General features: G+C 36.4%; 1 protein-coding gene across 3 annotated transcripts in view; it reads left to right on the plus strand.

Annotated features, from left to right (window-relative positions):
- The window catches only part of FOCAD (focadhesin), a 362,553-nt gene that overhangs the window by 228,222 nt on the left and 118,300 nt on the right, over positions 1-16,031 (plus strand). For all 3 annotated transcript variants that reach the window (XR_012472869.1, XM_074208785.1, XM_074208786.1), the window contains one exon: positions 5,307-5,439. Coding sequence is in view for 2 of the 3 variants with exons in the window: in XM_074208785.1 (XP_074064886.1) it covers positions 5,307-5,439 (133 nt within the window). In the remaining variant the exon portion in view is untranslated. The remainder of the gene's footprint in view (positions 1-5,306; positions 5,440-16,031) is intronic.

Here is a 16,031-nt window from a genome sequence, read left to right on the forward strand (position 1 = left end):
AAGAAGCAAAACCTCTGATCTAATCCAAAATCAACTTTTTACAAGACAAGTAAATAGAGGTCCAGAGAATTCATTTGGCCAATATCACAGAACTAGTCAGTAACAGTTTTTATTTTTGTTTCCAGAATTACACAGGCAGAAGCTGCCTTCTGGTGGCCCCTGTGATCAATAAACAATAGAAGACCTTGCCACATTGCCAACGTTTTCTTTTCCCCTTGAGGACAATTGGCATATTCCCCAGAGCCTGAGATTACTTACACATCTTTCTCCTGTGAAAGTACTTCCCTTCCTCTCCTTCTCATCTTTTGAAATAAAACCAAACTAAATGTGTTAAATGATCTCTTTCTAACTGTTTGGCCAAAGTTTTGAGACTGATTACTTTACTAACATACACTTGGACCTTTAGCTACCTGAAGTAGCTTTAATGTGTTTAGACCTATATTTAAACATAGTAGTGAAACTAGAGGGTTTGTACTCTGAATAGAATTAGTCTGTGTACTAAACTGTTTTTGCAAAGCACAGAACAAGAAGAGGCCTTAACTAGTATGAAAGAAGGAAGGGGGAGGAGGGTGGAGTAAGAGCAGTACTTCAAAGATGAGGAAGCCGAGATTGAAGTAGTGCCAGTGATAAAGGTCTAAGAGTCGAGAGCAGAAACTGAATAAAGATGATACTTTCAGATGCTCAGGAATTTTAAACCACATTTGTTGAGTTGTCATTTTTTTTTCAATCTGTGATGGATTATTAGGGAGCTGAGTGCAGAGGTTTCATATTGGCTCATGGGTATAGCAAATAGAAAACTGATAGTCATTTAAAATTTCTGAATTGAATCCTGGCATGATTATTTGGGAACTTCTTAGGTTTCCCATTGATTCTCATGTTGGGAGATGAACACAAGTAATTCCCTTTTGGTTCATGTTGCTTTTATTTTCAGCTCGGTTTTATTTTTGCTCTTTGTTGTCATTCCCAGTCTGTTGTAGCACCAATAGGACTAGAAGATTGGTTTTCCCAGTAAGAGCATTAGGGAAGAATAAACTTTTAAGCAATACATTAACTTTCCCTTTTGACTTGGGTATTTTAATTAGACTCCATTTATTATAGAGATTTTAGGATGCATTATTTTGTACAAATTTCATAGGTCAGATCTGAAAATGAGTATTATTTTAAAGAATCTGACTTTGCATCCAGGTTGTTGCAAATATGGAGTCTCCATTTGGTTTTCATTTAAGTGATTACCATTGCTTTTATTAAAAGTTCTTTTATTTTATTTCTGATTTTATCAAAGAGATGTAGGCAACTGAGAGTTCTCTATATATGATACTGGTATTTATGTATGAATGAATTCATTAGCATAGTGTTCATAAATTAGAAAAGTGGAAGATATTTTTACATTCTAGAAACTTTAGTTGTACTTTCTCCCCATCAAGTCTTCAAGTGTTAAAATTGAAGTCAAGTAGAATTGTATTTTCCATCTATATCTCTGCTTTAATTTTTATTAAAAAAACCCTAACAGCATGCTGATTGTTTAATTTTTTAAAAGTATATATTATTTCCCTTCTATGTATGTCTGTAACAAATGGAATATAATGTAATTGCTGTTATTTTGCACCTATTATTGTCAGCCTCCCATATAATCCCCCCCCATAGTCACATTCATTTTGTTTATCCATAATTTAGTACAAATATCCTATAGAGCACTCCAAGGGAGAAGAATGAGCATATGAAGAGCACAGGGCAGCTGGAAAGAGACAAGAAATACTGTTTTTTTAAAAGAAAATTGTATTTATTTGTTTTGAATTTTATAATTTTTCCCCTAATCTCACTTCTCTCCTCCACCCCCTACACAAGGCAGTCTGTTAGTCTTTACATTGTTTCCGTGGTATACATTGATCTAAAGTTGAGTGTAATGAGAGAGAAATCATATCCTTAAAGAAAAAAAATAAAGTATGAGGGATAGATAATATTTCTTTGTTCAAAACTCCGCAATTCTTTTTCTGGACACAGATGGTATTCTCCATCACAGATACCCCAAAATTGTGTCTGATTGTTGCACTGATGGAGTGAGCAAGTCTATTAAGGTTGATCATCATCCCCATGTTGCTATTGGGGTGTACAGTGTTCTTCTGGTTCTACTCATCTCACTCAGCATCAGTTCATGCAAATCCTTCCAGGCTTCCCTGAATTCCTATCCTTCCTGGTTTCTAATAGAACAGTAGTATTCTATTAGGTACATATACCACAATTTGTTGAGCCATCCTTCAATTGATGGATATTTACTCAATTTCCAGTTCTTTGCCACCGCAAACAGGACTTCTATGAAAATTTTTGTACAAGTGATTTTTTTTTTAGGTTTTTGCAAGGCAAATGGACTTGAGTGGCTTGCCCAAGGCCACACAGCTAGGTAATTATTAAGTGTCTGAGACTGGATTTGAACCCAGGTACTCCTAACTCCAGGACTGGTACTTTATCCATTATGCCACCTAGCTGCCCCTGTACAAGTGATATTTTTACCCTTTTTCAGCATCTCTTCAGGGTATGGACCCAGTAGTGGTATTGCTGGATCAAAGGGTTGTCCTTTAGGTATAATTCCAAATTTCTCTCCAGAAAGGTTGGAAGAGTTCACAGCACCAAAAATGAAGAAATACTATTTTCAAGGGTAAAAGTGAATTCAAACCACAACCTACTGTGAGGGAGCCATGGCTACCAATCATCACAGGGCAAGGAGCTGCAACTCTTTCCCTTTGAATGATAGATTTGAACTAAGAAATACTTCTTATATAAATTGGTATAAAATGGCTCCTCAGAAGTTCTTTTTTGATATCACATTCTGTTGTGAATTAGCCTGAATTCTCTACAACTATGTCTATGGAAAGGGAACAAAATGTGCATTTCTAGAATATGTTCAAGACACAGTTGTAAGTAAGCACTGCACAATTATTATCTCATTTGATCCCAATGACAGCCTTTGTGAGATAAATGCTGTTGTTATTCTTACTTTATAGTTGAGGAAACTGAGGCAAATAGTGATTAAATGCTTGCCCAGGTCATGGAGCTAGTAATTATTGGAGCCTGAATTTGAATTTGGGTCTTCTTGACTCCGTGTCCCAAACTTTATCCACTGTATCCCTCACTGCCCCTAATAGAACAGTAGCTCTGAGTAGTTTGTCCAGATTTGTATAGTTATAGTTTGAGTTTCATTTTAGCTATGTTTTGAGAGCTCTATTCCTGGGGAGGATAATGATGATGAGGATGAGGATGATTGTTGATAATAATGTATATTAACCTCACATGTAAAATGAGGAGTTGGAGGTCTACCTGGGAAATTTTTCCAATTCTAAAGTGTCATCCTAATAGTACGAATAGCTTGCAAGTTGTTGGAAAAGCAATAAATAAAAATATTTTTTAAAAAAGAATAGCCTTTGTACAATGCTTAAAGGGCTGCATGACATTGTATTCTTCTTTTCTCAATTCTCTCATTTGGTCTCTCCAAATCATTCTGTTATCAATCCTGCTTTATAAATAAGGAAATTAAGTCTGAGAGTGGCTCAGTGATTTGCCCCCTGGTACACAACTTGTGTGAAGCAAAATTTGAAAGACCTTTCTCATTTCACCTTCATCATCATATATATAATATACCAATGGTGGCAAATGAAAACAAAAACAGATCCTGTGCCTATATTGATTTAGAAAACCACAAATTAATATTATCTCTGTTGAATTGTATTTTTATTTTTTTTTTTAAACCTTTCCAAATTGCATTTTTACCTTACTTGGTCTTGAGATTGACAGCTCTCTCATCGAGCTCCTTGTTGCCTTCCTCTATCATGATGTGCTGGAACCACTTCTTGGTCCTGAGACCTTCTCAGACTCTGGGAATTTGGCTTTTCAGGATAACTCAGAGGAAGATTCCCTGTGGCTTCTCAAACTTACCAAGCCTCAAAATGTGGTGTGGGCTCCATGTGTGGGCTGTCTCAGCACCTGGAGATCTAACTTATGAAAGCCATGTGTTGTCTCAGGAATCTGGAGATCACTGGCACACAATGAAATGGGCAAATATTAGAATAACCTTTTAGGGAAGCATTAGAACTTGCCCTCTTCAGTTGAGGCCAAGTCTTCTGTGTTAAAATTTGGTCTTTGGTTTGGAGTGGAACTAAATCTTGTGTAGGAAAGCGATGGTACATTTGTGCTCCTTTAAACCAAATAAAGCAAACACTGGTTCTGGTTGAATGGCTTCTTTAGAATGGAGCTTATTATACTTAAGAGAAGCATTTCCTCTCTATTTTCCCCTTGACAAGAATCCTGACTCAGAGCAGTTCCAAAACAGAACAATGCTTTAGGGACCCATGAAGAAGTCAGTCTGCAGGAATTGTTAATTATTTCTAAAAATAACATGAGGAGACAGACTCATTTTAATGGCTGGGCTCTAGCACTTTATGGTTATGGTCACCACTTTTGTATATTTTGATTTCCTTCGCTAATGTTTAATTGGCTCCATGTGGGCATTAGATTGGTTAATCATCAAGTGTATTAAAAAATGTAATTAATTGTGTAACAGTTGTACCTTGTGGAAGCTGCTGAATTCATCCTTTTAAAAAAAATAGATAGAACCCATTGTAACTGATGCAAAAGTAACCACAGATTCATGCAAATTAGCTTTAATGAGGTAGAGTCATACAATTAAGGGCCTTCTTATGCATATTCACTAGACCTACAAAATACTGAACTCAACAAAAGTGAAGTGTAGTATTTCAGTCTCTCCCCATACTTTGCTTCCTTTCACTCTGAGTCATCTAAAATGGTAGCATAAAGGAAAAATGGTAGGACCTGCAAGTTAAAAATAAAGTATGTGAATGAAGCAAATTTCTAGTTACACTGAGAAAAGCATTCAATACATTGAATGTTTTGGTGTTTGCATTTGTTAACTTTTTGATTTAAACATGAATATTTTGTGATGTTTTCTTTTACTATTATTGTAGCATTTTCTTATTTATCATTATTGGTTCTGTGTCTAAGAGAACAACTTGTTTTAATCAAATAGCTGACCAACTTAGGCAAGAGAATTACTCTGCTTTCCTTTTTTTGCCTTTGAAATTTCTGGTTTCATTGTGTGTTTTTTTCTTTAATCACAAAGGACAAAATAATAATCAAATCTATTTATAAATCTTAAATCTCTTTCTCTCTCAGACACACACACACACACACACACATACACACACACACACACACACACACACACACACACACACACACACACAGCCCTATGTTTGTTATAGTCCTATTTGTAAATGGAGATGCTTTTATTATTCTAGGTAAGACCAGAAATTGATCTCCCTGAAGAGTTGGAAGAAAATGAAGAAGAGGAAGAAAAGGAGGTAGACCTTTCTGTTCCCGGGTCTTCTTATATCAAACTACTTCCACTCACTACTCCTTCTGTCTTTCCAGGTGATTTCTGTTTTTCAGAAAAGATAAATTTTTAAGTTCATATACATATACCGATAATTTCCAGTCAAAAATCTAAATACAGTTCAATGTAAGAAGCACTTTTAAAATGCTTACGATGTATCCAGCCATTTAATAATTGCCTATTGTATGCTAAGCATTGTGTTAGTTACTGTGAAAGAAAAATGAATCAGCTTTTGCCCTCAAGATTTTATTCTTTCCAGTGGGATAGGGTAAGAGAACATGAAACTTAAATAATACATTTGTACTTGTGTATTGTAAAAAATTGATTAGTATTTCTTAATCTAAATGTAATAACCAATAATACAAGTGGTTATTCAAATAAATAAATTAGTATTACTTTAAAAAATTTTTATTTTAGTTTTCCAATTACATGTAGATGTAATTTTCAACATTTATCCATTTGCAAATTTATGAATTCCACATTTAGTTAATTATTTTTACACCATTGACACTGTATAGATTGCATTTTTATTTCTGTTCTGTACATCACTTTCTAGTCAGTCATGCATTTATTAAATACCTGTTATATGAAAAGCACTGTACAGTTATCCCTTCCACATCAGGACTTTCCCCATTGTGCAGTTTTGTTATATCATGTGTCAGCATAAGAAATTAAATGGGAATTTTGGGGGAAGTTTTGTGGAAGCTAAAGGTGACCCATGAAGATCAGCAGACAACACCAAAAGATATTTAATACAAGTTTTACAGTAACGTACTGTAAACACCCATTAAAAGAAGAAAGAATGTAAACTTCTCTGCTATGAATGAGGTAGGGGGAAAATTTTATGTGGATTTTCTAGATTGAGGGGGTGTCATGCTGCTAACATGTGCCATGTGTCATGCTGTTGTACATGAAACTAGCAATATACTTGAAGGAAATAAAATCCTGACATAAGGAATTTCATATTTTAATTGTGGGATTGGGGTTACAATAAAAGATCCAGAGTTGATTGAAAGTAGAAGGTAGCTCAGAGGATAGGGAACAACCTCTTGGAGATTGTAGAATTTGAGCTGAGCCATGAATGAGACAAGGAAGATTAAAATCTGGAGGTGAGGAAAGAGAGCATTTCAGAAATGGAAGACAATAATCACAAAGGCAAGGATGGTGCCAGAAGAATAGAGTGTTGGCTGAGAAACAGGAAGAAAATCAATGTGGATCACTGATAGATTGGGTAGAAGGGAGTAAAGAATAAAAAAGATTGGAAAGGTAGGAACAAAGTTATAAAATGTTCTTATTTGAAAAGGTAGTAGAGGGAAATTGTCTATGATACACTTTAAAATCCTGGGATATCATGATCTAATAAAAAAAACTGTGTTTCTATTTAATGTGAACTAATAGTATAATATGATTTAGAATAGCATAATGTGTCACAAATGTTATCAATAACCTAGTGGGGAAAAAAACATGTAAAACCTAAAGAGAGATGGATATACACATATAGGCACAAATCTCTTATACCAAACACTATGATAAACTCCAAGCCAAACAATGATTTAAATACAGAAAAGATCTTTAGGAAATGAGGAAATGCAATGTTTTATCTATTACAGTTTTGATAAGGAAGACTATTCTTGGACAGTTAGATGGCACAGTGGATAGAGCATTGGCCCTGGAGTCAGGAGGACCCAAGTTCAAATCAATCAGTATCCCATTGTCTTTCTAAAGCCATTAATTGTGATGATTCCTATCTATATAATATTTAAAAAAGGTTTGAGATATTATTTTCCCCTTTTATTTCATACAGTGTTTTTGATGATTCTCCAAGAGTTTCTTGATAAGTCATTGCACCATTTAGTTTAATCTGTTTTTTATTTGCTTTCTGTCTTAATATTTTTTCTTTCCTTATTGTATATAAGAGAACTTAAAATTTGTATCAGACAATAATTGCGAGAGTAGACATCTGCTACTATGTGCTTGTTCTGATTAGAATTTTCCATTATCTGTAATGTTAGCCCTTGATTCATTTCACATTTTTATGTATCTTTTGAGGTCATCTAATCCAACTCTGATTTTTGCAGATGAAGAAAACTTGGCCCAAATAGACTAAAGAGATTTTTCTAAGTTTCAAAGATACTGAGTAGGTGGCAAAGCCAGGATTGGAAGAAACCTAGTCCTTTGACTTCAAACCCTATTTTCATTTCCCTGGTTATCTCATCAGCAACCTTTTTTTTTTAGAAATTGGGATATATGTTAGGATTTTAAATTTTTATAATTTTATACTGTTTTCCTGATATTGAGCTGATCTAGTTCTGATATAAATCTTGCTGAATCATAATGAAATTAAGATCAGTCTGGTCTCCTTTTTCTGCCTTAGGGTTGCCAGATTTAGAGATATAAACATAATTTTTCTCTTAGAATGATAGGAAGCTATATATTTCTGTTTTTAGTAGAAGTTTATATAGTATACTGGAGTTTTTTTCAGCATTTACTCATCCTAACTTATAATTGAAATTTTTCCTCCTGAAATTGGTTTATTTAGGTTTTCTATTTTCTGTTTCATCTTCTTAAAGCATTTTACATTTTAAAAAAATATCTTTTTCCTTTTGTTGTCTTAGATTTTTGTATTGGCTTAATTTTTCAGGATATAGCTTTATGTAAAATTTTCTATGATTTTGTTATTTTATCTTTGTGATTTTTCTTTTCTGTTTTTTTCTGATTCTGGTAATATGATTTTTCTCTTTACAGTTAAATTTGATAATGTATTAACTATTCATCTGCATTTTCAAAAACCATCAAATCTGTTTTCAAAAATTTTTCAACAAATCAATTGATTTCTCTAATTTTTTCTTTTTGTGCTTCCTTTTGTGTCTATAATTCCTGTAATTGCAGACTCATCTCATCTAAATTATTTATTCATTATTTTAATAATAAAAAAAATATCTAAAAGAAAGGTGTTTGTATTGGAAAGCTAGCTTACCAAACAGTTTATCTCAGCACAGTATTTGCATCAAAATATAATTTTAGCTTACAGAAACTTTCAATAGAACTGGTAGGCAAGGGAAAGATGATATTGTTTGAAAAAAGGGTGGAGTTCATACTATGTAGTGACAAAATCCTTCACAGAAGGCTTCCTCTGATGCCTTCACTTCTGACAGGTTATGGAGAACAGTGAGAAAGAAGCATTGTAAAATCTTACTGAACTGGAAAAGAACTTCTGTTATTCAAAGATAAACCAAGCTAAGATTCCAGAGTACCAGTGCTAGAAGTCACCAAGTTTTAGAGCTGAACTGGTTATAACTGAAGTAGCTCTAGATGAATCATCTCCTTAGTCCTAGAGAGGATACAATCTGCATCACTGGCAGAACTATATCTAGTTGTAAGAACTAAGAGCTTTTGAAATATGGAAAAAGAGACAAAAAACTGTTTACTTGATGAAATTATCAAGTAGTTTGTCACTTTGATGATTATTGCTTTGTAGTTCCAGAATTCCTTTCTCTTTTCCTTTTTTCTTAAGAGTTCTTGACCTTTTTTTTAACATGAGTTTCATTATTAATTTTTTCCAGTTCTCTATTGTAATCCTTTTGTATAGGACAGAATCTATGCATTAATTTAGATGTTGTTGTCATTTTTGTTATATTAATCTGACCAAGTCATGAGTAATTAATTGCTCTCTGGTTATTTATGTCTTCCTTTATTTCTATAAAGAAATTTTGTAGTTACAGTCATAGGTTCTTATATGAATCTTGGCATGTAATTTCTTGAGATATTTTTATATATTCTCAAATGTGTTATGTTTGTAGAGATTACTTTTTATCTGTTGAGTTTTATTGATATACAGAAAGACTGGTGCTTTTGCATATTTATGTATACCTTGCTACTTTACTGAAGTTGTTTCTTTTACCCTTAAATTGAAACTCTATAGTTTTCTAAGTAAACAGGAATATCATGTGCAAAAAATGATAATTTTTTTCTTGACCATGCACTCAGTTTCTTTTTCTTATTGCTATAGCTGTGTCAAATAGTAGAGTAACAGTGATTGTTCTGGCCTCATTCTTGATCTTATTGGAAAGACCACTAGTATCTCTCAATTACAGATAATGCTAAGTTTGGGTGTTTTATAGATACTTTTGACTGTGTTAAAAGAGATGGTTGTTACAACTACTATGAACTTGATGCTTTTATAAGGAGATTAAATTCAAAGACCATTTGGTCTCAATGTCATCATCACTTGAAGATTAATGAATATGAAGAGGAAAGGGTTTTTGCAGGTTCCATGTTGACAGGATCCTCACTCATGTGAGCTTTCATTGATTGTGCTGGCATTTCTGGCTTTTGATGAAAGTATAATTCATCATTTGAATCAAACCTTGAATGCAAATGCAAATGTTTTTTAATCTTATATTTCTAGATATTTTAGCAAGTCTAGGATCTGTCACCATGTCTGTAGAACCTTAGGTGTGGAGGTACAATGCATCATTACCTGCCTCTCTAAAATATGTACAGATAAGCCTACTTGACTTGAGACTATGATTTGGTTATACATAATCTATAGTCAGTAAGGTAATATGCACTTTATTAAGGACATAATATTTGCTAGACTCTCTGCTAAGCATTTTGTATACTGAAACAACACAAAAGAAAGGTAGAACCTCTTTTCAAAGAGGGAGAGACCCAAAGGAGGAGTATGATAGGTTGGGGATTGTAGAGAATGTTCCGGAGAGTTTGGCATGGTCTGGACATTTGTCTTTGAGTATAAGTTCATGGAGGAACCAGGCAGGAGGGGTGCTGTGGGCTTTCAAGGTTAAGAGGTTTCTCTAGCATGATAAAGACACTCTGGATATCCAGAACTAATAAGACCGTCTACTCTAGGATTATAATATTATAGATTTAGAATTGGAGGAAATTTAGAATTGGAGGGAACATCTAGGCTTTCCCTCCACCCCATTAAAAAAAAGGCAAAAAACCCATGTATTTATTGAGGACTGCCAGATCCCTCCTTCAAGGATGCAAGTACAAAGACCAACAGAAACCTGTGTACTTTAGAAAGTTTTGTCCTCTCAAAAAAAGACATTGAAATGAACATCAGACAGCTGAAGTGCCGATACAAGCAAACTAGATTCAAGTTCATATCATTAAATCCAGTCCATGACAAAATAAGCATAGTAATGTTTAGCCTATCAACAAGCATTTATTAAGTGCCAAATACTGTGGTACCTGTTTGGAATATATAATCAAAGTAAGAATTGAACTCATTTCTCTTTATACTTTGTATTCCTTTGATATACTTATGACTTGAAACCCAGGTATAAAATATGAAGACATGCTGCAAAAAATTATAGGAAAAACTATTTAACCAAAGATGATAAAGGATTAGTTCACCAACTAAAGGATGGTAAACGTTTAATTAAGTCAGCTGCATCCATTGCTTAACACATGTTGATCTGTTCAGTTACTAATGGGGTAGAAGGTAGCTAAAAGTTTTATTGACACAAAAACTTGAGAAATTGAGTATATTCCTATGCCTAAGATAAGTCTTTACTTCCCCCTTGACCTATGTGTTTATGTGTTCATACTTATAGTTTTTGCTCTTATCTTGGACATCTTGGAGATCATATGGTCCCACCTTTTATAGGTGAAGGAATCAAGGCCCCAAAGGTTTAAATATCATGTCCAAAGTCACACAAGTAGTAAGTGTTGCAGCCAGGCTTTGGACACAAGTTTTCTTTTTTGTTTTGTTTTTTTTGTTGTTTTGTTTTATTTTATTTTATTTTTTTATTCTCATTTTGTACAAATGTTTTTTTTTAATTAATAAAATATTCTTGTTTAAGAGTAAACAAAATACCCCTCCCCCCATGAATATAGACTTGCTTGGGCGATAAAAGGGGAGAGAAAAAAATTAAAATTAAAAAAAAAGTAATAATTGTAGGTATGGCCAGGTGGCGCAATGGACAAAGCACCAGCCCTGGAGCCACAAGCACCCGAGTCCATATCCAGCCTTGTAAACCCAACAATCACCCAGCCATGTGACATGCAAGCCACCCGATCCCCACTGCCCTGCAAAAATCAAAAAGAAGAAGGAAAAAAAAGACCCAAAATAAAATAAAATAGTAATCATGGTAGGGGTGGCTGGGTGGCAGACAGAGCACTGGCCCTTGAGCCAGGAGCACCCAGGTCCAAATCTGGCCTCAGACACCCAAAGATCACCCTACTATGTGGCCCCAGGCAGACCACCCAGCCCCATTTGCCCTGCACCCTCCCCCAAATAATAATAATAATAATAAATGTGCTTCAGTCTTTGTTCCAACAACAACTCTGTCATGGGTGGATCACATTCTTTATGGTAAGTCCATCGCAAAAATTGCTTCCATATTTTTCTAACATTGCCATTGCTGATCGCTCCCTCCTTTCTTATTTCTCCACTACCATGTACTATATTTTCTCTCTCCTTTCACTCTGACTATGCTGTAGGGTCACTGAGTGGCGCAGCAGACAGATCCCTGGTCCTGGGGCCAAGAAGCCCTGAGCCCCCATACCACCCCTTAGGCCCAGAATCCACCTTGGCTTTATGGTCCTGGACAGGCCATCCAATCCCAGCCCCTTGCAAGAAGTAAAAAAGAAAATGTGTTATATCTGACCACTCTCCCTCCATGGTCCATCCTCTCCTCCTTTATTCACATCCCCACCCCTTCCCCCTGCTCCCCCCTCCTTCTTACTCCAGATGTCTATACCCCCATTGAGTATATATGCTGTTTCCTCTCCTGGTCACCTCTGATGAGAGCAAAGGGTCCCTCATTCCCCCTTGCCTCCCCCCTTCCATATCATTGCAATAGCTCATTGTAATAAAAAAAACTTATTATGAGAAATCTCTTGGTCTATTCCCCCTCTCCTTTTTCTTTCTCCCATTACATTTCCCTTTTTTTCTATCGACTCCATTTTTATACCATATTTTATCTTCGAATTCAGCTTTCTCCTGTGCTTCAACTATAAAAGCTCCTTCTACCTGCTCCATTAACTGAGAAGTTTCATATGAGTATTATCAGCGTCATTTTTCTATGCAGGAATACATGCAGTTCATCATCATTAAGTCCCTCATATTTCCCTCCTCTCCTCCAATCTCCATGCTTCACCCGAATCCTGTATCTGAAAATCAAACCTTCTGTTCAGCTCTGGCCATTCCAACAGGAACATTTGAAATTCCCCTGGTACATTGAAAGTCCATCATTTCCCCTGGAAGAGGACATTCAGCCTTGCTGGGTAGTTCATTCTTGGCTGCATTCTAAGCTCTTTTGCCTTCCAGTATATTATATTCCAAGCCCTACGAGCTTCCAATGTAGTTGCTGCTAAATCCTGTGTGATCCTGACTGCAGCTCCACGATATTTGAACTGTGTCCTTCTGGCTGCTTGTAATAGTTTCTCTTTGACTTGGGAGTTCTGGAACTTGGCTATAATATTCCTAGGGGTTGGTTTTTTGGGATCTCTTTCTCTGGGGGATCGGTGGATTCTCTCCATTTCTACTTTGCCCTCTGCTTCTAGAATATCAGGGCAATTTTCCTGTAGTAATTCTTTGAAAATGATGTCAAGGCTCTTTTCCTGATCATGACTTTCAGGTATTCCAATAATTTTCAAATTATCTTTCCTAAGTCTCTTTTCCATATCAGTTGTTTTTTCAACAAGACAATTCACATTTTCTTCTAATTTTTCATTTTTTTTTTTTTTTTGGTTTTGAAGTATTGAGTCCTGATTTCTGGTAAATTCATCAATCTCCCTGAATTCTGTTCTTTGTCTGAAGGATTCATTCTCCTCAGAGAGTTTTCTTATCTCTTTTTCCATCTGGCCAATTTTGCTTTTTAAAGCATTCTTCTCCTCAGTAACTTTTTGAACTGTTTTATCCATTTGACCTAAGCTGTTTTTAGCATGCTATTTCCTTCAGCATTTTTTTGGATTTCCTTGACTAGGCTCCTGACTTCATTTTCATGTTTTTCCTGCATCTTTCTCCTTTCTTTTCCCAGTTTTTCTTCCAACTCCCTCATTTGATTTTCAAAGTGTTTTTTGAGCTCTGTCATAGCCTGAGCCCAATTTCTGTTTTTCTTGGAGTCTTTAGATGCAGGAGCTTGTGCTTCCCCATCTTCAGACTGAGTATTTTGATCCTTCTTGGGCTCATTTGCAAAATATTTCTCAATAGTCTTCCTTTTGTTTCTCTGCTTGCTCATTTTCCCAGCCTGGGCCTGGTTTTGGGTTGCTTCTTGAGCTTTTGGGACACTCCCACAAGGGTCTCAGTGTGTGAGGCTCTGTCCTCCCTCCTGGTCTGTGAATGACCATAAGCGCCCCCCTCTGCCACGGGGCTGAGGTGGGGGTGCCCTGTTGTTCTGTGAGGGGCCTAGACTGGGATCAGGATCTGAATGTGGTCAGAGCCCCAGAGTCCTGTTCCAGGGGCAGAGGACAGAGCTAGGCAGTCTGTCTCTCTTCTCTCCCTTCCCTCAGCTCAATGGGCTCATGCCCTGGGGGCTTCTGCTTACAGGCTCCCCCTGCTTCTGTTTCCTGGATCTGGGCTGGGGAAACACCAAGCTGCTGGCGGCTGGGCTCCACGTGCTGGCTCTGGCAGAGGTCCCCCCTTCCCCCACTTTGTGCCCGATGCTCCCCGGGGTGCAGCTCTGGAGACTCCCCCCTGCTGTGAGTCCCGGCTCCCAGCGCCCTGGGGCTGCCTCCGGGAGGCTGAAGTTCTTTCATTCTGGCGGGCCGCCCCTCCAACCCCAGCGAGCAGAGCCTTTCTGCTCTTTTCCAGGTTACCTTGAGTAGGAAAACTGCCTCACTGGGTCCCTTTGTGGGTTCTGTCTCTCCAAAGTTTAGTTAGAGTCCTTAGTTTCAAGTTTTATCAGAGAGAGCCTAAGACTAGATCCCTTCTTGTCGTCATCTTGGCTCCGCCCCCCACAAGTTTTCTTAAAATAAAATCTAGTCTTCTTTTTACTCTATTGTATAGAAAAATGGCCATTTTTGAAAAAAAAATAATGATAACCCAATTCCCCACAATCATTGGGTAAATCCCCCCCCAAAAAAGGTAGTTATCTGCTAGCCAAACTTGAAATATATCATATACTTTCATATGGGATATGTATAGGATATAAACTGATATTAGTGCAGTTCAGCCTTTTTTTTTTCTTACCCAATCTATGGACAATGAAGTTTTGTTTTGTTTTGTTTTGTTTTATTTTGTTTTGTTTGGCTGAGGTGGGGAGTAGAACTCTAGTGGAAGCATACAGTAGACAGAGCTAAGCATATAGAAAGTTCTCCGTGAATACTTGTTGAGTCAGATCATTCCTGTTCTACATAATCTCCTAAACCCTGGGGTTCTTGAGAATTAGATTCCTTACAGTTAAGAAAATCCCAGTTTTATTGGCCTACAAAGGTTGCAAACAGGGCTTTCCCCATTTTAAATTGTTGGCTCTGCATTTTCTCCTTTGGCCCATTAGTTTCTCTTTCTGTGTGTAGCAACCTCTAGTGGAGTTGAAGGAAATGACAGTCACACTCAGCCTGTCATCTTGGATGATTGGCATCTTAGAATTAGAAGAATTAGAACAGGGGGAACCTCCTGGAAGTTGTGTCCTTGTTCCCCCTCATTTTAAAGATGAAGTGGAACTGAGTACTAGAGAGATTAAGTGGCTTCACTCAAGTTACACAAGTGCTAAGTGATGGAATTGGTTGTCTCTAAACTACTTCTAAATCCATTTCTTTCTACTCTACAATATATCTTTCTTCCTCTACTCCCATCTTTCATAACACCAAAATGTTCAATAATGAAGGGTACAAAGTTTGATTAATTTAGAAGCACTGCCACAAACAGGGGAACCCATATTCTCTTTCTTATTGCCCCTCCCTCAAGTGTGTTAACTTCATAAAACAATCAGAACAGTGAACTATTTGTCATCCCATAGAGATTCTAGTTTCTAGGCAAAGCAAATCTTTTTTGTCTACATTCCCTTTTTGCCTATACTTTTTGTCCTAATATAAAACAGTTGAGTTATAAATTCTTTTAAATCATTCCTTAATAGATGTGCTAACAGACTCTCTAGCTGTCGAGGCCCTGTAGGTGTTGCTCTAATATGGGCCGCATGTCAGGCTGCAGAAATATGAAGCCTCCTACCTTCTCTTCCAACTACCACCCACATCCACTGGTCATAAAGATTCCTTTGCTCTGATTTCACAGCCAAGTATAATAACGTGACATCGATTCTTTACAATCCAAACGCAGCACGAACTTGAAAACCCAGAGCCCCTCAGAGCACATGCAGCCTTATAAATAATACATACCTCCATGAGTCCTAAAATTGAGGAGTAGCAATTGGCTTTAATGACTACCAGTCTTAAGGACACTTAAAAAAAAGTTCTTTATTGAGAAAACTAAATTATGTTTCTCTGCAGAGCAGTCTTGTTATCATAGATTCATGATTACATTATTACATGATAATACAAAAGAAATATTGATCTGTAACTTAAATGCTTGAGGGTAGATTTTTTTTTATAACTGAACTATAACATCTGACATCACTTATTCAGAGCTTTCAGAGCCAACCTTTTGAATGTGAATGAACTTGGTATTGGGAATGAGTGCTAGACCCTCAGAATCTGTCTGGTG

The sequence above is a fragment of the Macrotis lagotis genome, chromosome X, assembly GCF_037893015.1.
Source record: "Macrotis lagotis isolate mMagLag1 chromosome X, bilby.v1.9.chrom.fasta, whole genome shotgun sequence".
In the NCBI taxonomy this organism is placed as follows: Eukaryota; Metazoa; Chordata; class Mammalia; order Peramelemorphia; family Peramelidae; genus Macrotis; species Macrotis lagotis.